The sequence below is a fragment of the Dipodomys ordii genome, unplaced genomic scaffold (assembly GCF_000151885.1).
Source record: "Dipodomys ordii isolate 6190 unplaced genomic scaffold, Dord_2.0 Scaffold10, whole genome shotgun sequence".
In the NCBI taxonomy this organism is placed as follows: domain Eukaryota; kingdom Metazoa; phylum Chordata; class Mammalia; order Rodentia; family Heteromyidae; genus Dipodomys; species Dipodomys ordii.
In genome coordinates this window covers 933,713-960,622 of record NW_012267226.1, presented here as the reverse complement: position 1 = coordinate 960,622, position 26,910 = coordinate 933,713, and the positions used below count along the sequence as shown (strand labels likewise).

The window sequence follows — 26,910 nt, the reverse complement described above, 5'->3', positions numbered from 1 at the left end:
CAGCTCTTCAGCTCAAGGCTAGCGCTCTACCACTTGAGCCACAGCACCACTTCTGGCTTTTTTCTTTTTGCTTATGTGGTGCTGAGGAATCGAACCCAGAGCCTCAGGCATGCAAGGCAAGCGCTTTAATCACTGAGCCACCTTCTCAACCCCTAGATGGTGTTTTTTAATTTGTTAAGATTTCATGTTACTTAATATGGTGAGAGAAAAATGCCTCCAATTGTGAAGACAATTTTACTAGGAAATTTCATAAATGTCTTCCCATCATTTAAGGTAAAAGATTATTTATTTATGTTTTGATCAAGTTTCTTTAGATAATGCATAATGGATCTTCAGTTCAAAACTATTTTTTGTGAGTTTGAGACAAACGAGCTACATAACAAGAATTTGTCTCAAAAACTAAATAGCAACAATGAATTTTTTTTTTTTTTGCTGGTCATGGGGCTTGAACTCTGGGCTTGGGCGCTGTCCCTGCCATCTTCATCTCAAGGCTAGTGCTCTACTGCATGAGCCACAATGCCACTTCCAGTTTTCTAGTAGTTTATTGGAGATAAGAGTCTCACGGCCTTTCCTGCCCAGGCTGGCATTGAACTGTGATCCTCAGGTCTCACCCTCCTGAATAACTGTGATTACAGGCATGAGCCACTGGCACCCAGCTAACAATGATTTTTTTTTAAACTGTATTGGTTTTTATAACTAAAACTTCCCAGAATGTGCTATCTTTAGGCATGGCTAGATCTAGGTATCTAAATGAAATACGTATACTAAAGAGTTTCAAGTCGATATATAAGCGTAGTCCCTATGGAAGCAAGCACATTTTCAGCTTTGTCAGCAGATGAATCCCAAAGCAGATTCTAAAGAGGCTGGCTTGTGTTTCATATCTGGTCCTTACACTTCATTAATTGACCACTAGACAAGGAATGTTAGCCAGGCTGGGTTCATGTGCCAGACTGGAACAGGGAACAACTGAATAGCCTCACATAGCACATAATAGAGTAGCCCTACAAAGAAATGATCTGAAAACAGACTCAGAAAGGATACAATTGCTCTCTTCTTTTTCTTGGGAGGAGCTAGTCTTTCCTTAATCAATGTGAGGTCTTGAGTTTGTGTCACTCTATGGTGATTTATAGATGAGAGATAATCGATCACATTGTGTTTCACCTTGCAATCTTGGTTCTTCAGTTATTGTTCCTCTGTTATTCAAGGAACTGAAAAAGCATGGTTTTTTTTAAAGCCTTTCGTGAAGTGGGAGGATATAAGGAGCTAGTGGACAAGTACTTCCATGCTATTCCAAATGTGGTCAGTGAAGGAAACTGGACTTCAAAGCCTGCATGCTACCTCCCTCGCTCAGATGCTCTCCATATCTTCAGAGACCCCATCTCTGGAGACATCCCCTGGCCTGCAGTGGTCTTTGGTGCCTCTACACTCTCCCTGTTCTATGGGTGTGCTGATCAGGTAATTAAAGATAATGTTGCAAAGATGACTGTTTCTCAGTGTCTCTCAATGTGCAGGCAGTTGTGGTCTGTCTGCTGTCCATGGTCTGATTCCCTTCCAATTTGCAGGCAGTTATGGCCTATCTGCTGTATGGTCTGCTTTCCCTTCCAAGTATTATTTTTTGCCTAAATAACTTTCCAAGAAATTATCCTTAAAAGCAGTTTCTCAACATTGTTGTTGCTGTCTGAGCTGGCTGAGAGCTCAAGGATCTGGGAAGCTGGTCTGTTGGCTTGCTGTGCTGCAGAGGGCTGGGTGGGCACTTGTGTTAGTGTTGGGAGTGTAGCATGCCCTAAGTTGCTGCCTAGGAGGGCAGCAGCCCAGCTGGCTCTCAAGAAGGTCTCAGTCCTAGGCCCAGTCAGTCAGTGTCCCATGGGGAGATGGGTGGCCAGTACCCCTGGTCCCGGGCACTGCCTTACTGGGGCAAGGGAACCTTGTCAGCTTGTTCCACATTACCCTCCACTACCCTCAGGAAGACTGCCCATGATGGTAGTCAAGAGGGGTATCACTGTTAGCCTTGACCAGCATGCCAGTAGAGCTGCCCCTGAAGCAGGAGGACAAGGAGGCCATAAGGGAGGAGAGAACTTCCACCAGTTTGGGACAAGCACTTGGATCCATCAACCATGCCTATGCCTGGGAACATAGCTTTCCCTGAGTGGCCAGGCCCATGAAGTTGCTGGTGCTGCACCTGGCACACAAGGTGTGTGGCCAGGGGGCCTTTTGGCAGGTGGGAGCAGGTGGCCTCGGACCCTGGGGAGCCATTCACAGTGGCTTGCTCCATGGAAAAACTGTAGCCACCTCCACCTAAGGAGAACCCTTGGGCCAAAAACCTCCCCAGCATCTGTCCATGTTCTGAATGACCCTGCTGCCCTGGAGGCAGCGCTCAGTTCCCCAAAATTATAAAAGCAGGAAAACTGAACACAAAAAATCAAACAAGTCTCAGAGTGTCATCAGCCAAGGAAATAAGAAACCACAAATTAGAAAAGAAAAAGAAGAGATGATTGGAAAGAGAAGTAATGGTGAAAACAAAGAAAACTGGAAAGCAAAATTAAGATGGTTCTGGTGAAAACCTTATTGAGGGTGAAGTTCAATCAAGTAATCAATGAAGGAGTGCTACTAAGTACAAGTGAGTACCACTCCACTTGCATGATGTAAGAGCAGATAGCAAAGGAAGTCCTGGATCTGGGAACAGCTCAAGATTTCAACCTGAAGCAAATAAATGAGTACATAATAATAGCAGAAATTATATAAAAAGATGGAGAAGTGATAGAAAAAATAGAGATGACCAAATGGCCTAGTTTGAGAAGTGAGGGAATTAGTATCCAAAGTTCTCTTAGAGGTCTAGAGAAAAAGCTGAGGGTAGGCAATCTGACAAATCAGTGGAAATCCTTGATTGAACTTTGATTACTCATACAATTATCAGGAACATGGTGAAAGGATTTATTAGCCATTTTAAACAGAATCCAATATCAGTAGCATGTATCACTATGATGATCGTACAGGCCAGTAGCACACTGGACATTAGACTTCCCAAGAATCAGTACATGCTGATTGGAGCCAGGGCCATTTTTGGTGTTCTTTCCTTATTATGACAGTGCACTTTGAAAGGGAAAAGAAAATGAAAACTCCACTTGTTAATCCTTATACCCCTAGATTACATTATCATCATGTTGGTTTTTACTTGTGGACCTTTTCTAGGTATAAGCTTGCAGTATATGTTTGCAGTCATGCTCTTGGTCCATACATTTACTTTTTTCCTAAGTGACTCTCCACTTGCTGGCTTGAGTACCCCTTTCACCATTAGAGCAGGCAGCCTTTTATGACACCATGAAATGTGCCTGATAGCATCTCCTGGATGACTCGACATTTTAAGGTCTCCATTAAATGTCTATGGTAATTCATTTCACTTTTGAGAAATGATGTTCGTCCCTCTCTTGAACACTCATCTGTTTCCAAGGGCCCAACTTCACTTGGATTAATGTCACAAAAGCCTCTTCATTCTATCAAACCTGTGCCCCACAGGACATTTTTTCTTTCCAAGAGACAGCATATAATCCCTTCAACTGCCATGGTTGGTGTGAAGCATTAGTATTGAGGCCAAGGTCACACATGCAAATTCCTAGTCCCATCTAGCAGCTGTATACTAAGACAAAATGTGTCATATGATTACTGTTATTATGTTTTATATGTATTTATGTTATGTGTGTGTGTTCTATGATCATTATGTTATATGTATTACTGGTCCTGGATTGTCTAGAGGTATCTGGGAGAGAATTGAGCATCTTAGCAATAGCTAACCAGGGAGCATATCCTGATATTACAGATGGCCATAATTGTTCTGGTCCATGCTCTGAGGCAGTTTAGACTTTATACACCCTGATAAAGATTATCACTTGTTTACTTACCTGTGTTTCATTGACAGGTTTCTGTCCAGCGGTTATTGGCAGGGAAGAATATGTCTCACAGGAAAGGTGGCTGCCTCCTGTATGGGTACTTGAAGCTACTGCCCATGTTCCTCATTGTGATTCCTGGAATGATAAGCCGCATCTTGTTCCCAAGTAAATTTTTATTTTAGTGTGCTCCCACTAATCAGCTATTCTCCTCTTAGAGGTGTGAGAGCATTTGCAGTTATCATGTCTTCCACAGTATACTGCTTATTGGGATAACTAAGAATGATTTCCTGTGATGTGACAAAGCAGAAGACTGTCAGAAACTGTTGATATACAAAGAAAGACAAATAGGGATACAGGTTGACCCATTGTAACAATGAGTTGTACAAGACATTATGTTGAAAATGAACTTTACAGATTGGCTGGGCAGGTGTAGTTAGGGAGGTGGGAAGGAAGAAATGGTAGGGGAAAAACAAAGGAGGAGACAACAATAGGAAATGTACTCATTACCTTACTCATGTAACTCTAACCCTTCTGTACAGTATTTTTACCATTAAAAAAGTATTAAAAATTTCAGAGTGATAAATTCCCACAGGAATAGCACATAAATATAAAAATTTAAATAAGTAGATATACAAAGGAGTCGCCATTTAATAAAGCAGTTTATAAATAAAATATATCTTGATCACAGTCACCCCTTTCAACATTCATTTTTCCATTGGTTACAGCCTAACTCCAGGCATTGGGGCCCAGCTATTTCTTTGGGGCACAGTCTGTGGAAGGATTAGGTTGCTCCATTTTATCACAGACTTCATCATACCATGTTTGACAGATGCCATGCTGGGATCTCACAGATACTGTAGCTGCTATTCACAAGCGGACAACCTTTCATGGCCTCACTTAACTCATAAAGCACTGTGGAGACCTAATGTAGCCCCAAAATGGGCCTGAATTGAGCAAGATCCATATATTCTTTCCACTAAATATTATTAAAGCATTCCCATTTTCCTTAATGAGCTTTTATAATTCCATGTATGTATTTCCCCCAATTTCAACTTACTGTTACTAGTTTGTCCTGTTTCTTTGGGTAACATGTCTATTCATTAAATCTAATAGGTGCTGCCACAGGGGCTGAGTAGATTACTTCCAGAAGAGTACCTTGTAACTGCTTTTGAGAAGGCCATACAAAATAGAGAACAAGTTCTTGTACTAAGTGATATATGCAGTAGAGAGCAATCATCATAACACTTGGGACATGACTCTTTTTCAATTCATATGTAATTTGTAGTTTTAACAGAATGAAGATTCTATTGAAGTATTAACATTCCCCAAAGGGGTCTTGAGAAAGCCAAGTTTTGTTATGACTCACAGGTGGCACTTCATTATAAATAGTCCCTTTTCTCTTTAAGACCTAAGTCCCAGTTAACACCCATCTCAGGAAGAAGGCTGTGAGATTATGCAGAAAATGATAAGTTGGCCTTATTAACACCTAACTGGGAAAATTGAATGGGTTATTGAGACCCTGTAACTTGCTTTGGATGGTATATGAGTTAGTAGAAGTTCTTATTAATTTGATTTCAATAAGCATGAACCCTAGACCTCACCAAAACTCCTGATGATATATGTATAATCATGAATTGGGGGCACAAAATCTAATATCTTCATTTGAATGCTATTACTGATTTGCTTCCCTTGTTCTGAGCTCAGATTTTAGAGCTCTACAGCTTGTGTGCTGATGTAGTTGTTACTTCTCTTTGCAGATCATGTGGCATGTGTTGTACCTTCAGAATGTCAGAAGTACTGTGGTGCCCAAAGTAGTTGCAGCCCCATGGCCTATCCACTGCTGGTGGTAGCAGTGCTGCCTACAGGTAAGAAATGAGCTGCCACACATAGGGCCACAGGTGTACCTCCCTCTCTGTTCCTTATACCCTGGAACCTCATATCCTTATGTAGGTATAACAAACACTCATCATTTGCATTATTCACTTAATCTGTGAACTGTCTCATTGATTCACTCAGCCAATGGGCTGTATATTACCAGGTGCTATTCTAAGTCAGAGAAGCCTTAACACAAGCAAGACAAGTCTTACCCTCAAAGAGATCACTGTACAGTGCAATAGGGTCATATAATGTTCATTCTGGAAGAACAGAGATCCTCCCCATACTGATCTCACCTTCTCTTCCGAATCCTGTTAAAATGGCCAAATGAGAAATTTAGATTAGCTCCAAAGAGCTGGAAAACTTAAGACAAAATTACTATAAAATACAGTATGGATGGGATCAGACTTAAGGATATAAGTATTCTACAGTCCAAAAAATAAGTGATCTGTACTCCCCAACCAAATCTTCAGAAATATCCTGGCTTGGGATAAGCATGGATGTAAGTGTGGGCATTTGAAGGCAAATCCAAGGACCCTAATTGTGTCTGTGTGCCCTCAAGATCTCACTGAATCAAGGACACAGTGGATTATAGGTCAGGACCAGGCTATCTTCTGGCTCTTTGTAAACATAGTTTGAATGTTCTTGTCACATGGTGGCCATAGTGATATCATATTTCTATGTTTATAACTAGTGCTCATTTCATAACTGCTCTCTGGAGAGCAGGTATGAGTGTTAACTTGTCCACTTAATTTCTCTTATTTTTTTTGGGGGGGTGGTCCGGTCGTGGGGCCTGAACTCTGGGCCTGGGCGCTGTCCCTCAGCTCTTCAGCTCAAGGCTAGCACTTGAGCCACAGTGCCACTTCCAGCTTTTTTTCTTTTTGCTTATGTGGTGCTGAGGAATCGAACCCAGGGCCTCAGGCATGCAAGGTAAGCCTCTACCATTGAGCACCTTCTCTTAATTTTAACATTACCTTTATGCAGTAGATACTATATGAAGCTTTATAGCCAAGCACACTAAAGCACAAGGAAACTTTTGCCTACAATCTGAACTTACCTACAATCTGAACCTTTTCCTAAACTCTAGATCTTTGAACAAGGGAGTCAAACAAGAATTAACCTTCCATAGGATTGTAGGGAGGATAGTACAGGCTAATTCCTAAAGAGATGTTCTGGAAGAGATTAATCATCTAAGAGATATTAGCTGCCATTTTTATATCATATCACAACAAGAACCTATTAAGTCTTGTCACAAATCAAAAACAAATATAACACAATAATCTATTTTAGATAGAATTCTACTTCAGGTAAAATTCAGATGCTTCACAGGATAAAATTATTTGAAAAAATTGTTAGGAGGTGTATACGTCAAAGTTTTTCTTATTCAGGAGCTTGAGGTCAAGGGAATGTCATTTCCTTTCCAGGTCTACAAGGTTTTATGCTGGCCACAGTATGTGCTGCCCTTATGTCCTCCTTGACTTCTGTTTTCAATAGTGCTACTACTGTGTTCACAATGAACATCTATGTCTGGATTCGGCCTATGGCCACAGAAAAGGAACTCATGATAGCAGGAAGGTGATGTATTCCTCTAATCACATTAGCTAATACTGTCAAAGAAAGGTCATCCATAATATGAGTTTATGTGAAAACTCTTAAGCTGCAATGCTCTATACAGAATTGTTGTGTTTAGTATATTATGTGTTCCCATTTGGCTGCAATTTTGAAATGCTAATTTATTTCTTTGTTCACAAAGAAAATTGTTTCTAGTTAGGGAAAAAGAAAGGAATAATTACAATGATTAAAGTCTACAAAACTTCATAACCCACCAACATAGTTCTTTTAGGAAACTTTAAAGTAACTCTCTTTCATTTAGTCATCATGACTACTGTAAAAAGTAAGTTTTACTGTTTTTTGTTCTCCTTGTGAAAATGGGGAAACAGTGGCTCTGGGCTAGGGTACTGAACTACCAGAGATCATACAGTAAGTGGAGGAATATGTCCATCTTGAGGCCATGCTATCAACCAGGATGCCACAATGCATCTGCTAAGTATCTTCTTTTTCAAAGTTATGGAATATTTATTTGTTTTTTTTTATTGTAAAGGTGAGGTACAGAGGGGTTACAGTTACCTAAGTCAGGTAATGAGTACATTTCTTTTTGAAAAGTGTCTCTCCCTCCCTCATTTTCTCCGTTTTTCTGCTTCCAACCCCTCTGCTCCACAAGTTGTATAGTTCATTTCCAACATAGTATCTAGTGAGTATCACTTCTGAATTGGTTCACCCTTTGTCCCACTGTTCCTGTGCTTTCCCTTCCCCTCCCCAAATCAGATAAACTTATATACAAGACAAAGGGTACAGAAATAAAAAACAGTGACAAAAGGGGAAAGAAAAAAAGAAAAAAGAAAGAGCCACAAACAGTACAGTATAATAAAAAACCCTCTTGTTTTTATTTGTTGGAGTTCATTTTGATAAATATAATTTTTTATGTTCATATGCATGTAGCTACTGGGTCTGTGTGATCCTCTTCTAAGAATATCCCCCTTTGGTCTCACTGTGTGAATGTTTAGAGTCCTGTTTAATCATGTCCAAGTGTAAGTGTTTATCTTTTATTATCCACTGGGTTTAAGTTTAGATTTACAGGAACATTCTAATTACTACAAATGAAGGAAACCATGCAGCCCATGTTTCTTTGTGTCTGGTTTACTTCTCTTAATTTTTTCCAAGTCTTTCCATTTCCTTATGAATGGGCAATGCCATTCTTTCTGATGGAAACAGAATTCCATTTTACACACACACACACACACACACACACACACACATCACATTTTCTTGATCCACTTGTCAACTGAGGGGCATCTGAGTTGTTTATCTTAGCAATCATAAACAATGCTACAGTAAACATCGCTGTGCTGGTAGCTTTAGTGTGGGCTGGTTTGTGTTCATTTGAGTAAATGCCCAGGAGTAGAATTTCTGGGTCATAGGGAAGCTCTATGTTTAGCCTTTTAAGAAACCTCCATACTGCTTTCCAGAGTGGTTGAACCAGTTTACATACCCAAAAACAGTGTAGTAGCATTCCTTTTTGGCCATATCCCCACCAGCTACTATTATTGTTAATTTTTCTTGATAATGACCATTCTAACTAGAGTGAGGTAGATTCTCAATGTTGTTGTTTTTTTTTTTTTTTTTTTTTTGTCGGTCGTGGGGCTTGAACTCTGGGCCTGGGCGCTGTCCCTCAGCTCTTCAGCTCAAGGCGAGCGCTCTACCACTTGAGCTACAGTGCCACTTCCGGTTTTCTGGTGGTTTATTGGAGATAGGAGTCTCATGGTCTCTCCTGCCCGGGCTGGCTTTGAACCGCGATCCTCAGATCTCAGCCTCCTGAGTAGCTAGGATTACAGGCGTGAGCCACCAGCGCCCGGCTTCAATGTTGTTTTGATTTGCATTTCTTTTATGGCCAGAGATGTCAAACATCTCTTCATGTGTCTATTGGTTATTCTTTTCTTCTTCTTCTTCTTTTTTGGTCAGTCATAGGGCTTGAACTATGGGCCTGAGTGCTGTCCCTGAGTTCTTCAGCTCAAGGTGAGTGCTCTACCACTTGAGCCACAGGGCTACTTCTGGTTCTCTGGTGGTTTATTGGAGATAAGAGTCTTCATGGACATTCCTGCCCCAGGCTGGCTTTGAACCACAATCCTCAGATCTCAGCCTCCTGAGAAGCTAGGATTACAGGAGTAAGCCACTGGTGCCCAGCCTATTGGCTATTCTTATTTTGCCTTTGGAGAAGTCTCTCTTTAAGTCTTTATCCTGTTTATTAATTGTTGTTTCTTTGAGGATTTGTTCTTTATTGGGGGCTTATTTTTTTTTTAGCTCTTAAGTATATTTTAGATATGAGGCCCTCATCTGGTGCATAGATAGTAAAGATCTCCCATTTTATAGGATTTCTATTTATCTTACTAGCTATGTCCTTTGCCATGCAGAAACTCTTTAGTTTGATACAATCCCATTTATCCAGCCTTTCTTTGATTTGTTGTTATTCTGGATCTTTAGGAAGTTTTAACCTGTGCCAAGGAGCCCTTGGCTTCCCCTATCCCTTTCTGTAATATTCCAGGGTATCTGGTCTTACTTTGAGGTCTTTGATCCATTTGGAATTGATTCTGGTGCGGGGTGATATATAAGGATTTAACTTCAGTTTTTTACATGTGCATAGCCATTTCTGTCAGCACCATTTGTTGAAGAGGCTGTCTTCCTTCTCTCCTGTGTTTTTGGCTCCCTTATTAAAGATTAGGTGGCCGTAGGTCTATGGGTTCATTTCTGGGTCTTCTATTATATTCCACTGGTCCTCAGGCCTATTCTTGTGCCAGTACCAAGCTGTTTTATTTATTTATTTTTCTTTCTTTCTTTTTTTATTGTGAAAATACTGTACAGAGGGGTTACAATTACATGGGCAAGATAATGAGTACATTTCTTATCAAGCATTGTAGCCTCCTCCTTTGTTTCCCCTTCCCATCCCTTCCCATCCTCCCGCTGCCCCCCCCACCCAATCCTCCCCGCTCCCCCTCCCCCCAAGCTGTTTTTATTACTATGGCTTTGTAATAGACTCTGAAGTTTGGTATTGATATTCCTCCATCACTCTTTTTTCTGCTAAGGATTATTTTTGCTATTTGGGGCCTTTATTATTCTATATGAATTTTTGGATTGCTTCTTCTATATCAGTGAAAACTGTTGTTGTGATTTTGATGGGTATTACATTGAATTTGTAGATATATCTAGGCAGTATTGCCATTTTCACAATGTTAATCCTTCCAATCCAAGTGTATCTGTCTTTAATGGGGTTGCTCTATAGAATTTTATTCTGGCTAGTATAGGTCATATCCAACCACACACCTTCAACATGTCCCACATAGTGTCTCAAACACTACCTGTACCTCATGTCAAGGTGAATATCCTACCTGTTTTATCTAGGCAGGTGTTTGAATTTGCCTTTAATATTTTCTTCTTTTAAATTTCTTATCTCCTTCCTCCTTCCTCTCCTCCTTATTTCTTCTCCTATTTTTCTTTCTTTTTTTCCTCCTCTTTTTTTTCTGCCAGGGATGGCTTTGAACCACAATCCTCAGATCTCACCCTCCTGAGTAGCTTGGATTACAGGTGTGAGCCACAGGCACCTGTCATCGTTTTGTTTTTGTTTAATGCTTTCTTCCATCATTTAGGATGTCTCTGGCCTCCCCCTCTGCAAAATCTTTTTAATTCTGTGTGTTCTGATTACTTAAATTTTTATTCTGGTGCTGGGGCTAGAGCTCAGTCCTGGGTACTGTTCTATAACTTTTTCCATCAAGGCTGTATACTTCCACTTGAGCCACAGATATACTTAGTTTTTTGGTGGTAGTTGGAGGTAAGAATTTTACAGACTTTTTTACATGGGCTATCTTTGAACCTAAAGGCTCAGGTCTCATTCTCTTATGTAGTTAGAATTACAGGCCTGAGCCACCATACATAGCTATGTTTTTTAATGTTGAAACATCCAGAAATATTGGGGTAAATCTACTTGCCCATGTTGCATAAATAAACCTCTGAACTTAACTTATAGGAATCTTTAAAGCTGTGGACCATTTTGATCTATTGGAAATATTTAGAAATATATCCGTTCATTCTCAAGACATTAATATTTGCCATTTGTTATATACTTTTTGGTTTACTGCCCATCCAAATTTGGTTAATCCTACCCTTCATGTTTTGTGAAAATATATTCATTGTCCAGTAACAGGTAAACAAACATTCAGTATTTTTGTTCACAGACATTGAACAAAAATACTGAATATGTTTTACAGTTCATTTTATGAATGAGCACATTTTTTTTAGTTTAAACTAAGGACTAGGCTGGGCATGTAACTCAGTGGTAGAACACTAGCTAACATTCCTGAGGCCCTTGATTCTATCTCCAGCACTGTAACAAATGGTGATCAAATAAATAAGTAAATAAACCATAAGCAATTAAATAGTTTATGGTGTATAGATAATTTCTTGGCAGGAAAATTTCATCAAACTGGCACTGACTGTTGCTTAACTTACAGGTTTTTTGTTATAATCTTGCTTGCTATCACTATTGTCTGGATTCCTGTTATGGAAACATCCCACAGTGAAACTCTGTTTGAACACATGCAAGTAACTAGAAGTTACCTGGTACCACCTGTAACTGCACTTTTTCTGCTTGCTGTACTTTGCAAGAGGGTCAATGAGCAGGTGGGTCAGTGTTTTGTAAGAGTCCAAGAGTATGTAGGTGTTGACACTGAATGATATGAGTTGTTATCTTTACACAAGCTCTTTACAAAAGTTGCTCTCAGAGATCTCCTGTATTTCAGGGGTTTGCTCCATGTCATCATTTGCCTTCTGACAAATCATATTGTCCTGGCCAGATTTAGCTTAAGCTCACTCTTATGCATGAAGGTAGATGGAGATCTCTCGTTCGTTTTCTTTCCTTGGTAATGTAATGATAACCAAGACAAACTACATAAGATTGTAGAGGTAATGATACAAAACTGACGGATTCTCTGTCCACCATATTTGGCTACAGAAATTATGCCTCTTTTGCCTCTGTACATGTGGTCCTTAGAAATTTCACACTCATGGGGGTATTAAAGTGGTAAGTCCTCTTTCACCCCCTCTGCATTGCAGAGGTAACAGACCATGCCTTTCAGCCACACTTAAGACCAATTAAAGATCTCAACTGTTTAATTATTGTATCAGTATAACTGAAGGCATATTTTACCCCCAATTTTTAACTTTTTGTGTCATTACAATTTTTTTTCAATCATATATTAAACCTTCTGGTCTCCCCAGACAGTTCTGAGTAGTTAGGCCTTTCATAAGTTCCCAAGGACAGCACATAAAGTGCACTGTGACCTGGCAAATTCCACTTCCTAGGTTCTGCCCTACACATAGCCTATAGCTGCCAGCAACTGAAAATAATGTGTGGTGTTGATTTCTGAACTTGCCTTGTCTGCCTCCTTTCATTTATATTGACTGTTAGTTTTGTCAAGAATATCCAGGCTCATCTCAGGTATTTAGTCCTCTAGAAAGCCTGTCAGTGCTCCCTGTTTCACCAAGATTACTTGATTCAATCTAGCCATAAGAATTTGAGGGAGAGTAATCCAGGCCACAGAGCTGCTTCTCTTTGCTCTCCTAGGAAGAGCATAGGCAAGAAGGACATATGGCCCACCTGCTACTCCCTAGCCAGCATTGAAAAAATAGTATACATACTCTTTAGCCTAAAGTTCTTCACCATATCTCCTTTGCCACCCTGTTTTGAATGACATATTCATCTGGTTTCTGCATATATTCTTTAGAAATTGATTTCTATGGATCCTCTGCCTAGCTTTTGGTTTATCCATGGTGCTTGCCCATATTCCATATCTGTTTTCTTTCTATTGATATCAGTTCCCTCCTGAGTCAGCTTCTCAAACCAGGTCTCAAACCAAGATCGATTTTTTTTTTTTTGTCTAATGGAGTGGATGGTATGTTTGGAGTGGAAAGATGACACACAATGAGCAGATTAAGACTTCTGATAGTAATGTGATATTTGTAAGATTACAATTGATCTTTGAGATGGCAGGGAAGGCTACTGGGGTGAAGTAAACAAGGACATTAACTAGCGTAATAAGAGAAGACGTCTCTTGAGGAAGATTTTTAATCTGAAAATTGAAGATCAAGCCAGGAATAGCAAGATATAAGAATTAAGAGATCTGAGAAGAAAGAATGGGAAGTTCAAAGTGAAACAGGATTGAGATTCAGGAAGGTCATGATGGCTTGAATGGAATGACAAAAGAGAGAGTAGCAGAGCCAGGCAAAGCCAACCATGCTGTAACGTTGTTTGGCTTTTGATAGTGGTAAAGCAGGAAAGAAATAAAGGAGTCAAGAGATGACTCCTGGGATTTTGACCTAAGAAATTCCAAAATGGAGATTCCACTTAGGAAAATGGGGAAGACAAAGTTATTTTTTTGGATACATTTACTCTAAGAAGGCCATTTATGAACTCAATTCAAAACATTTCAATATTTCTCAAGTTACCTGACATAACTAAGAGGGAGAATCAGTTATCTGTGGCCTGGCATATTCCCTCACTTGTTCATGCTCTCTTCTGCAAGACGTCACCTCATTGTACCTAATTTAGCCTTAGAAACTGGATTGATAGGAAAACGGGGATGGTGCTGGCTTGTCTCTTTATCCAGATTCTTCCCAGGTGTCTTTCTTTGGCAGGGTGCCTTCTGGGGCCTGATTTTGGGGATGATGATCGGCTTCTTTCGACTTCTGGCTATGTTTGCCTACGGATCCTGGACATGCAATGGAGAGAACGAATGCCCTGCATTCATCTGTGGCCTGCACTACCTCTATTTTAGCACAATCCTCTTCCTAATTAGCGTTCTCAGCATGCTAATCATCTCCTTAATCACAGACCCAATTCCAGATAAACATGTAAGTGCTGCTATTAGGATGTTCCATGATCAATCTCAAAGTCTCATGGAACAGCAACAGCAAGATGAAGAAACCAAGATGGATACCTGCTTTCCTTTTGCAATTGGGAAGAAGTCTGAGATTTGCTTGGGTTATAATTGGGTAACAAGAAAGACCCTCAGGTCATAGTTTAGTATGGAGCACCTTCCTAGCACATGGACACCCTAGGTTCCATCCACAGCACCCATTAGATATTCATTTAGATTGAGAAGTTGAGTTAAAAAATGCAGACTTTGCTTGAAAATGTTGTTTAATGATTTCAGCACCAGTCAGTCCAAGATGTCCCCCAGAATGAAAAGGGAATAAGACCTCTGGCAGCCCTAACAGGTTGCAAATGATACTTTACAGCCTTCTTGTCTCAAGCCATTTCATATAGCTTAGAAAACAGGAGTCGGTCACCCATTTTAGAAATTTATTAAAAAGCTTTAAATTCACAAAAGCTAAGCAACTATCTCAATAATAAAACTAGTGACAGATCTGGGGCCTTAACCAGACATCAATGCTCATGCTGGCTCCATCATGTCAGCTTTTGACCACTTGGCAAGACAGGGAATTGGCCTAGCCAGATAGATGCAGGAGGAGAGTCTTGTATATCAGGGAATAATCCAGAGTTCTGGTGTATAGAGAGGAGCTCAGAAAGAATGAGAATGTAAGACCAAATACATTTCTTGCAACTTTGCTCAGAGTCTGAAAAAAAGTAGTATTCTATTTTCCAAAGCTGAGACATTGGAGATAGAGGCAGAAGTATTGTAAGTTTAAGGATATCCATGGCTCCATAGCTCCCCCTGAATAAAAAAAAAATAAACTACAAAAAAGTCAACAGTAAAAAATTTGGGTCATAGGCTTGAGCCCTCCCAATTTACCACCTCAGGTCACCACAATCAGAGGATGTGGGAGCTTTCTGCTTCCAAGTTGTTCATCCACAGAAGCCCACAGATTCTGAACAGCACTGGACTCCTTGCCCTTTCAGAACCCAACATCCCTTGTCCATAGTTAGGCTGATGATTTTCTTGGAAAGGCAAATATTCACATATAACATCATCAGGAAAGGCCTAATCAATAAGCCACATGATTGTAATCAATACAACAGAATTGTAATCTCAACACAGAGGTAAGGCTGAATCTTAGAGTGAAGCAAGCTGAGAAGGTCCCCACTAGTTAGGCCCATATACATCTGCTGTTTGTTAACAAAAATCCATGTGGGCAGGAATTTACCTGTACCTGCATGGAAGGTAGTGTAATAGATTCAATGCATATTCCAGGATAGGCTTGGATGTGGTAGAATTGTTTACTTCGTTGTGATTTTGCTACTCTAACCTCTCTGTTATTCCAGTCTCTCCCATAAAGCAACAATTGGCTGTATTTTGCTACTCCTCAAAGTTTCCACCTGGGTTTTATGGCAGGCAAGGGACGGGGAGCACCCTTTGTAGCATCTGAAAACTCCCTGTTGAAATTGAGCAGCTGAGCTCTGTTCCAAGGCTTGGTACAATACTTCCTGGTGTTTATGGAGTGTTTCTTCCATGAGAGCAGCTCTGGTCTTCCATGTTCAGCTCATCCAGACAACAGGGCTCCCCATACTACTGTTGAGTGTATAACTGGGATCATGAATGACTTCTCCAATTTTGAAGGGAGTAGACTTCTGGACCCTCTTAATAAAAGGAGCCACAAGATTTTTCTCTTTTTATGGATTCATCTGTTTGATATAGGGAGATAATATTATGTCAAAACCAGGCACCATAAAATGTAAACACAATTACTGTCATAAACCCAGATGCACTTTCAAGGATGAAAAGTGGCTTTGTTTTAGTTACCCTGTTTTTATAGAAAGCAGCAAAGGTCATTGTGTTAGCACTATGTACATATGAGAAGATCCCAATTATGAAAGAAACAGATGAACTTTGAATTCTTACGTTTTAGTAAGGTTTATGGTAACTTCCAGTTTTATCTTCCTTTAATTAACCATGTCCCTTGATAAGCACATCTTAACAGCAGCACAGCGATGTAAATAATGCAATATCAGAGTCTTTATATACTACAAAGTTGTGCTCAGTGACACATTTACATTCTATTTGTGTGATTAAACATTTGACAACAAGTAGCTTTCATAAGGATTACTGACTAATTTGAGGGTGGGGTTTATGTTATTAAAGATATTACTAACATAATAGCTACTTTCCCTGTATACAAACATTAGTGCTATAATTTATCAAGAGCAAAACTGAATATGCAATTTGAGCAGCTTCTCAAATAATGTAGTTTTATGAAATCATGGGAAATAGGAAGAAAACTGCCCTTGACATAAAATGATTTCTTAACCTTTTTTTCACTGCAAAATATAATCACTACAGATCAACACAGTAAATCAGGTAGTTCTCAAAATGAATAAGTGAACTGAAAAAGGGGAAATAAAACATATATATATATACATATATATATATACATATATATATATATATATGTGGATGAATGAATATGGGAGCTAGATGCTTTTAGCAAGGAAAGTCAGGAGTTAGTTCTGGATGAAACTTGTTCTGCAGTTCCCATTTCCACAGCTGTGTGCTGAGAGTCTGACCCAATGAGCTTCCATACCATCCTGCTGTTATTTTGGGGACTTGCAAAGCCTGCTGGGGGGCTCCCACTATTGAGACTCATGCCAGCCATTTGATGATTGACATGTGAGAGGCTCCACTGAGGCTGTTTTTCTTATGGAAGGCCAAATTTACTCTTGAGTTGCACTCATTTGTCCTATTATTCCTCTCCATGGAGGCCAGCAACATTTTGAGAAAGTGACATCACAACAGTTTGTAGATTTCCCCTCAAACCAATGGGCATGCACATGCCCACCTTCATGCCTGTTTTCTCTCCCAGGATGTTTTCCTATAAGGCCAGAGGCCAGGTCTCTTTTCAGTCCATTGAAACCCTGGTCCAAGCTGCAGCCTGTGGTATTATATGACTACATGACAGGATCCTGTGGTAACACAGCTCTGCTTTCTCCATCCCACCCTTTTCAGCTTCACCGGCTTTGTTGGAGTTTACGCAATAGCAGAGAGAAGAGGGTAGCTCTGGACTCAGGGATAAGGTGGAAGAGACTCCCCAGTAATCTAGTCCATCAAGGTGAGAAGGAAAATCCCACAGCCCTGGGAAGGTATCCTTTGCAGTTGGCTCTGTAGCCTGAGTAACTGCCCTATAGACCTGTATCCCACTACCCTCACCTTAAGACATATCATTGCAAGAAGAATCCCATTTTTCTTTTTTTCTGAATCCCTCCTGGTTTGCCTAGGTGGAGACTGTGAAATCACACACACCCATAGACAGGAGGCTGGAATAGAGGAGGGATGGGGGTAGAGACGGAGTGATTCTGGAGGGGGAAGGAAGTGGAGAAGGGATGAGATAAAAGCAGTGCATGATGATAACCCTGTGGGGTGACCTTGTGGGGAGTCAAAAGTTCCTGGTGTCCTAGAAATATTTCAGTGTTTGGGATGATCCACCTGAAGCAAATACTGATTAGTGAAGAAAGTTTAGTCTGAGAACTGACCATTATATTTTACCACACAGAAACTATGTTCTGTCTCCAGCAGGGGATCTGGTGGTGCAGTACCAGGAATGGAGTAGGCCATAGGGCAGGGATTGAAAATCAGAGGCACTCTAGAAAGGAACAAGAAATAGCCTTCTCCTGCAAAGGCTCAATGGCAAGGAATGAGACAGAAGCCCACCTAAGAGCCCAGTTTCAGCGAGCCCAAGCAAGAATGGAATGTCCTGAGAGAAGGCTGAAGCACTGAGTCCTCTAAGCCCCTGAATGATCAGAGAAGGAACTTCAGCACACAGGGTCAGAAGATGAGTATTTAGGGGAAAGCCTCTTAAATGAGCTTCATGCATTATATCCTTTAGGATGTAATGAGACTACTCTTGGTTCTAGGGCAGAAAATACTAAAGAAGCTGTGATCCTGGAGGACAGAAGGAGAGGGGGAAAGAGCCTAGCTAGGGAGAAGGAAAGGTCCTTGGATTCTCCTCTATACTCTTTCCAGAGAATTCCAGAGGCCAGATATAACTAAGGCCTCCTTCTGAAACCTACAGGAGATGGTCAGGATAGCATATACACTTCTATGTGGCAGAGAACAACCTACTATGTCTGTGCCCCTGGAGGCCATGGAACTTCATGTTCCCTCCGATTCATCTGCTGTTGCATCTTCTTTAGGGGGTTATAAACTGCATTACCTGTGCATGCCCAGAGTATGCCAGATACTGCCAACATTATACTCATATGTAGCAGTACAATTGCTAGCCCCATTCTAGAACTGGGGACACAAAACACTAATAGTTAATTAGTCATGGTATAGTTTGGATTCGAACACCATCCTATGTGAAAGTATGGGCTCTAACTTCTGGGCCAGCCAGCTGCCCATTACACAACCTTGGTTGTTGAGAGTGATACTTTTGTCCTTTCTCTACTGGCTCTAACAATTCTTCTGGAAGCCCCAAGATCTTAGAAGCTTCATGGAAGTAAGACAACATGGGAATTTGTGAACAGAAGCCAGAACATGGTTAGTGGTCAGGATTTCTTAGCCCCATAAAAGACTTGTGTGACTGTTTGTAGCTCCTCTGATATATTGCAAAATCATAGATGGCTCCTCATACTTAACCACTAGGATAGGAGTCCTGGAAAAAGTTGCTTAGAAGCTCTCCAATGGAAGGATAAAGAGGATACCTGACTTAAATGGCCTAGTAGCTTTAAAATCACATTGCAGGCAATGTCTGGGCCCAGGCTGATGTTTGAAAACTGACCACAATGTTGACATGAGCCTGTGCAGGCCCATTGGACAAACTAGTGTTGGCAACACACATAGTGAAGTAACATCCCAACCAATGATTAGGCATTCCCACTCTTTGTGCTAGAGAAATGAATGGCAACATTCTGTAATCTCTTGACAGGAAGTATCTGTAGACCAATATGCAGATGCCCTACCAGACTGACAAAGACTGGTGCTGTCTGGAGGAAACACTCCCTGAGAAGCTGCCAGAGAGCATCTGCCTACAGGAATCATGGCCCATCCTCTCTCCTCCTGAAGTAATGATAAGTGGGGAGATTTGCTTGAGGAGGAACATTTCCTTCCCTAGACAGACACAGACAGGAAGAGCATTTCTACAGCACAACAGGAGGCTTCCAAGTCACTCACTTGATCTGCTCTGTCAGAGGATCTGGGCAGAACTGAAACATCAGCAAAGCTACTCCACTCTATAGTGCTCCCTGAATCACTCATCCTACCTTCTGTTTCATTTATGTCTCTGGTGATGATTGTAGGTATTCCATGTCCAGATTGAAGATGTTCTTTCCTATTTGGAATAAGTCTATCAGACTTCATCTGGGCTTACTGATGAGTCAGATCTCCCATCAGATCCTCCTCTCCCTTTCAGGCATATGTGTCTCCTGACATATTCTTGTCTTCTTTCTCTTTTTCAGATTTATTGAAGGATTCTCAGACATGCCTCTGGAATATGTGGGACCTGTTCTGTGGACTAGAGCCATGGCCTGACTCTAAGTTAACCCCTATAAATTCCTCTGAGGGGAATATGGAGGCAAGCAAGGAGGAAATAGAATGCAGTGAGATATTAGGAGATGCACAGGCCCTGGACTTGGGAGAGACAGATAGGAAAATGGAGTTGACTGAGAAGAAGCAAAAAGATACAGAATACAGTAATGTGTTGGAGAAGCCCTGCTGGAAGAGAACAGTCAATGTCATTGGGATCATTTTGGTTCTGCTTGTGGTTATGGGCCACATTTACTATGCCTGAAGCAGCTCAGGCTGATAGTAGGTACCTGGGGTCAGGTAGGGCTGCTGCCTTTCCAAACTCCCTCAGTATGAAGGGTGGGAGTGTTTCCTCTTGGGAGATCCAAGAATGACATTAATGAAAATACTACCATAGTGTCATGCATCACATATTATCACCAGCTACAGAATATCAGTGTTGACTGGAGGACAGAAAGAAATCTATTCATGATTTCAGAGATATGTACATGACAGCATCTGTTCCTCTCTAAAAGTCATTTTGTCCAAATGGCCCTACTGCACAGCACTGCTTGTTACATTAAATTTAATTTGTTTTTTAAATCTCTAAATATATTTAGAATTTTTCTTGTGTTTATTTCACTGTTACCATTTCTTTTCTATATCTACCCTATGTTGCTTTGTTCTCTTGTATCATTAAATGTAAGGCCCTGTCATCAAAAATGTCATGTTTTGTTAACTCTGCCCTACCTCTGGTTGGGGGCTGTCACCCACAGGTTGTATGCCCAGTGCTAATGAGCACACAGGTATTGAGAACCAGCTGTACCTCAGATGCAAACTTTGGCTTCTGCCTGTACCAGTATGTAAACAAGGCAGATTATTCTTTAACAGAATTGGCCTCCCCACAACTCACCATGATTTTGCTTCTGCTGCAATGCCCAGCTGTTTCTAGTCACTCTCCCAGTCTCACTGCAGATAATGGGGGTAGGACCAATTGATTAGATTCCCTTTTGATAACAGATACAGGCAACTCCTGTGCTGTGTTTCTAAGCTATCACTTTTCTTCCTTCTTCTTGGACCAAACTAAATGAACTATTTTAGAAATGTTTCAAATGCCTTGTTATGATTTGGGAGAGGCTAAGTATCATGAAAATCAGACACTGTAGGCATACACAAGCAGCAGTCTTTCATCCCTTCTTCAGTCATTTAGCTAATAGTTCTGTCTCTATTGTGTGCCTGTCACTGTGTTGTGATTCAAGGAGGTAGCCATAAATAGAACAGATGGGAACTGCTCTCAGAGCAGTCAGTGGAGAAAATCAGACACTTGATAATAGTGGCAACTGCCTGTATTCCATGTGGCCTGCTATCTTCATGTCCAAATTAAGGACTTTATCACATTCAAGTCACAGAACCACCTTGTGGAACAACTGTACTTAACCATGTTTCAGAGAGAATAAGGCTAAGCAAAGGAAATAAGCAATCCAGGAGCTAGGCAGAAGTCCACAGGCTTACCCTTACATAGTGTGTGTACTGAATCAATACACTTCAGGGCATTCCACCTAGATACCTAGTCCAGGAAGGAGGAAGTCAGTGAGCAAGACTAAGAAGGGATAATGTGCAAGAAGACTTGAGACCAGAGTGCAAGGCATGTTTGAAAGTGAGGGTACATAGATGTGTGGCAGTGCACTGTAAACTGGAGAATCTGAAGCTTGACCCACACCTTTACATTTTTTGGAATCCAAAGTGCCTGGGAGATTGGGTTCAAAGATGATAATATCAGACTTGATGGATACTTCTGGGAAGATGTAAGGAAGCCAGGAATATCCCTCAGAAGACTGGGGAGAAGCAAAGAGAAGGGGACATTTTGAGGGCAGGGTGGGGTAAAACCACTGGGTTGAGTACATGAATGAAGGTTGCATGCACTTACTTTAAATTATAATTATAAAGATGATGTACAAAGAGATTGCTGTTAGCATATCTACCCTCATTTTGGTTTTACAGCTGCCATTTTAGGTCCTCTACAGGCCAGGCCAGGCCACCATTGCCCATTCCCACCTAAACTGCATGTACCTCTAGATACTGGTTGCATCATCAAAATGCTGCTGCCACAATCAGAATGTACTGGCCTGGCCACGCAAGATGTCCTACCCTAGCTATGTGCCACGTACAGGATGTCCTGCCCTGGCTATGTGATATCTCTAGTGTCCAGCTCTGGTCACAAGAGACTTCCTGTTTTCAGCCTCTCACTCATGCCTTCAACTTTCCTGGCTGTATATAATTACCCCTTACAAAAAGACAAGTTGATACTCTCTATCCCATGAGAGCTAGCCTATCAACCCTGCTGAAAAACTCTCACTGCATGTGACACTGGGTATGAGATTCTGAGCCATGAGAACCTAACAGCATTTCACAAGCTACAAGGAAGAATTCTGGTTTCTATTAACCAGTATTTCAAGGAAAGTTCCTTAGAAATATCTGCTTCTAAATAAGATACGTTTATTATTAACAGCTTGAATTATGATGAAGCCACTCAGTGTGAGGTGCTGAACAATTTGAACCTAAGAGCTCTGGACTGGCTGCAAGGTTTCACACCCAGCTTTCATATTTCCTTTACAACATAGGACTATGTTCCCTGACTGGGAACATCAGTTTACAAATCCTAAAAAGTGGATGGTGGCCGGTGAAGCTTTTACACAAGCATTCAGTTTAAAGTTCCGAGTAAGATGAAACTATGGTCATTGCACTATGTTCAAGTTTTCAGTGTGCATGCAAGAGTTCATTTGGCTAATAAAAACCATTCAATAATTCGAGGCTGATATTTCCAATCAACTTCCATAAATATTTCTGGTGAAAGAAACCTGAATCCTTATTCTTTAATCCTTTTTTTAAATGAGTATTTATTGTGAAAATACTGTACAGAGGGGTTACAATTACATGAGCAAGGTAATGAGTACATTTCTTATCCAGCATTGTTGCCTCCTCCTTTGTTTTCCCCCTACCATCCCTGCCCTCCCATATCCATGACTACACTTCCCCCCTTCCCTGCCTGCCAAAGTTGTAAAGTTCATGCCATAGCATCTTGTACATCTCATTGTTGCAATGGGTCCACCTATATCCCTATTTAAATAATTTGTTTTTTCCCTTCCCCTCCACAAATTATACCAATATCAAATACAGTGAAAAAAGGGGTTATACCATGGGGGAGGAACATACAAAGCAACAAAAAATCACCCTATAAATACATTAGAAACAATAGCAAGAAAGAAAAACCCACTTGTGTCCTTATCTTGGGTTTCCTTTCACCTAACATCATCTTGTCTGACCTTTTCTGCTTGTCTCAGACATATATTAGTTATTGCAAATAAGGGAAACCATGGGACCTATGTTTCCTTGGGCCTGGCTTCCTTCACTTAATACAATTTTTTCCAAGTCTTTCCATTTCCTAACAAATGGGGCAATGTCATTCTTTCTGATGGAGGCATAGAATTCCATTGTGTATATATACCACATTTTCTTGATCCATTCATCTACTGAGGGGCATCTGGGTTGGTGCAATATCTTAGCTATGGTAAATAATGCTGCAACAAACATAGTTGTGTTGGTAGCTTTAGTATGATCTTGTTAGTGATCATATGGGTAAATACCCAAAAATGGGATTGCTGGGTCATATGGGAGCTCTATGTGGAGTCTTTGGAGGAACCTCCATACTACTTTCCAAAGTGCTTGAACAAGTTTACACTCCCACCAACAATGCCACATCCCCTCCAGCATCTGTTGTTATTAGAGTTCTTGATTATAGCCATTCTAACTGGGGTGAGATGGTATCTCAATGTTGTTTTGATTTGTATTTCTTTTATAGCTAGAGAGGTTAAGCATTTCTTCATGTGTCTATTGGCCATTCTTATTTCTCTTTAGAGAAGTTTCTCTTTAAGTCTTTAGCCCACCTATTTATTAGGCAGTTGTTTCTTTGAGGATTTGTTGCTGGGGGATTTAATTTTTTGAGTTCCAGGTATATTTTAGATATGCGACCCTTGTCTGTTGTATAGCTAGTGAAGATCTTCTCCCAATCCATGGGCTTTCTATTGATCTTGCTAGCTATGTCCTTTGCCATGCAGAAGCTCTGCAACTTCATGCAATCCCAATTTTTATTTTTATTTTTTTAAACTTGTTTTCTATTTTTTCTCTCATAATTTTTATTTTAGGTGTATGTGTGTGTGTGTGTGTGTGTGCTTTTAAAAAATCTCTTTTGACCTTTGGGTCCATTTTATTCTCTTTTTTTTCTTTTCTCTTTTTCTCTCTTTCTTTTTTACATGACTTAATTGCTGTTCTGCTCATCCCCAGATATATACCCATCATTGATTATTAGACCTTAAACCCCATTGTGTCCATATTGAATCTAGAAATGTATTACTCAATTCACAACCTCTTAGGCTTAACTTCTTTAATAGTAGCATTATCTCTTTATACCTATATAATTTTCAAGTATTCTAACTTTAAGAATTTTTGTTATTTTTTCATGCTTCATTTCTTTCTCTCCCCTCCTTCCCTCCTTTCATCCTATCCTTTTCTTCTCTCAATATCATTTCTTTAAACTTAAATAATTTTTAAGTGTTTCATTTTTTGAATTTAAACTTTTGTTTCTCCATTTTTTTGAAGCCTGTGAAATGCTGTTAGGTTCCTATTGCTCAGTGTGCTTGCAAGAGTTTGTTCCACTGACATTGACCATTTAGTAATTAGAGGCTTATAATTCCAGTCAGCTTCCATAAACATATCTGGTCAAAGAAACCTAAATCCTTGTTCTGAAATGTTGAACACAGTGAAATGACTGTAGGTTCATCATAATCAGCATATCAGACTGAGTAAGTGACTGTGTAAAAGCTCCACTGGCTACCGTCCACCTTTCAGGATTTAGAAGCAGATGTTCCAAATCAGCATACAAAGTCCTTTGGGATAAAGGAAACCTGAAAGACTGTTCTGAAGCCTTGCAGCTAATCAAGAGCTCTTAGGTTTGAATTGTTCAGCACCTCAAACTGAGTTGCTTTGACAAAATTCAAGCAGGTAGCAGCAACCATGTAGTATTTAGAAGCAGATATTTCCACAAAGCTCCCATAGGCATACTGCATCAAAGGAAGCAGAATTCTTCCTAGTATATTTGAAGCCAGTGAAATGCTGTTAGATTCCCATAGTTCAGAACCTCAAACCCAATGTGTGCAAGAGTTCATTCAGCTAACAACAACTGTTCAGTAATTCGAGTCTGATATTACCAGTCAGCTTCCTTAAAAATGTCATCATAGAAACTAATCCTTGCTCTGAAAGCTTTACACCAAATGAACCAAAGGTTCATTTATTCAGCATGTCAAAGAGTGACTGTGTCAAAGCTCCACTGGCCATCATTTACATTTTAGGATTTAGATGTAGATGTTGCTAATCAACGTCCATAGTCCTATGTGGTAAAGAAAAATCTCAAAGCTTGGTTTGAAGCCTTGCAGCCAGTCCATACCTCTCAGATTCAAATTGTTCAGCACACTAAACTTCGTTGCTCTGCAAAGATTCCAGTGGGTATCAGAAGGAACCATATATTATTTAGAAGCAAACATTTTTAGGGGAACCTCCATGGGCATACTGGGTCAAAGAATCCCAGATTCTTCTGGGAACCCTTGAAGCCACTGAAATGCTATTATGTTCCATGGCTCTGAACCTAAAATCAAGTGAAAGAACTCATTTGGCTAACAACAACTATTCAGTATTTAGAGGCTGATATTTCCTGTCATTTTTCATAAACATGTCTGGTAAAAGAATCCTGAATCCTTATTCTGAAATCTTGAACACATTGCAATGAATGTAGGTTCATCTTAGCATGTCAAACTAAGTGTCTGTGTAAAAGCTCCACTGGTCAACATCCATCTTTTAGGAATTAGAAACAGATATTCATCATCAGCCTCCATAGTCCTATGGGTTAAAAAAGAAACAACCTGAAAGCCTGGTCTGAAGGCTTCCAGCCACTTGAAAGCTATCAGACTCAAATTGTTCAGCATTTTAATATGAGTTGATTTGACAAAATTCAAGCAGGTAGCAGCAACAATATATTTAGAAGCAGATATTTCCAGGGCACTTCCACTGAGTCAAGAAACCAGAATTATTCCTAGGATCCTTGAAGCCATTGAAATGCTGTTAGGATCCCAAGGTTTAGAATCTCAAACCCTGTGTGCATGGAAGAGTTTATTTGAGTAACAACAAATGTTCAGTATTTAAAGGCTATTTCAGTCAGCTTCCACTAACATGTCTGATCAAAGAAACCTGAATTCTTATTCTCTAATCTTGAACACAGTACAATGACGATAGGTTCTACTTACTCATCACATCAAACTGGGTGACTGTGTAAAAGCTCCACACACTAACAACAATGGTTCAGTATTTAAAGGCTGATATTTCCAGTCAGCTTCCATAAACATGTCTGGTCAAAGTAATCTGAGTCCTTGTTTTCAAATCTTGAACACAGTGCAGTGACCATAGGTTCTTCTTACTCAACATGCCAAACTTCGTGACTGTGTTCAGGCTCCACCTGTGCCAATCCAAAATTTAGAAATTAGAAGCAGCTGTTCCAAATCAGTGTCCATAGTCCTGTGGGGGTAAAGGAAACATGCATACCTCATCTGAATGCTTATAGCCAGCACCTCAAACTCAGTTGCTTTGCCAAAATTAAAGCAGATAGCCAAATCCATGAAGTGTTTAGAAGCAGATATTTCTATGGAGCTACCAGGGGCATACTGTGCAAAGGAACTGGAATTTTTCCTATGATCTTTGAACCTAGTGAAATGCTGTAAGGTTCTGGTGGCTCAGAATGTCAAACCCAGTGTACATGCATATATGTACCATTCAGTATGTAGAGGCTAATATTTTCAGTCAGCTGTCATAAACCTGTGTAGTAAAAAAAAAATCCGAATCCTTGTTCTCAAATCTTGAACAGAGTGCAGTGACCGTAGGTTCAAACTGAGTGACTATATAAAAGCTTCCCCACCACTATCAAACATTTAGGATTTAGAAGCATATGTTCCAAATCAGTGTCCAAAGTCCTCTGGGATAAAGGAAACCTGAATGTCTCTTCCGAATGCTTACAACCAGTGCATAGCTTATGTTCAATTTTCTCTGTA

At 40.3% G+C, this 26,910-nt stretch overlaps 1 protein-coding gene across 1 annotated transcript in view; it reads left to right on the top strand.

Moving 5' to 3' along the window:
• Window positions 1–20,045, top strand: part of LOC105980560 (sodium/glucose cotransporter 1-like) — a 36,687-nt gene extending 16,642 nt beyond the window's left edge. The window contains exons 8-15 of the mRNA XM_013009449.1: window positions 1,235–1,455; window positions 3,914–4,049; window positions 5,642–5,749; window positions 7,184–7,334; window positions 11,819–11,987; window positions 14,001–14,216; window positions 17,267–17,369; window positions 19,714–20,045. Coding sequence (XP_012864903.1) covers window positions 1,235–1,455; window positions 3,914–4,049; window positions 5,642–5,749; window positions 7,184–7,334; window positions 11,819–11,987; window positions 14,001–14,216; window positions 17,267–17,369; window positions 19,714–20,045 — 1,436 coding nt within the window. The remainder of the gene's footprint in view (window positions 1–1,234; window positions 1,456–3,913; window positions 4,050–5,641; window positions 5,750–7,183; window positions 7,335–11,818; window positions 11,988–14,000; window positions 14,217–17,266; window positions 17,370–19,713) is intronic.
• The last annotated feature ends 6,865 nt before the right edge of the window (window positions 20,046–26,910 follow it).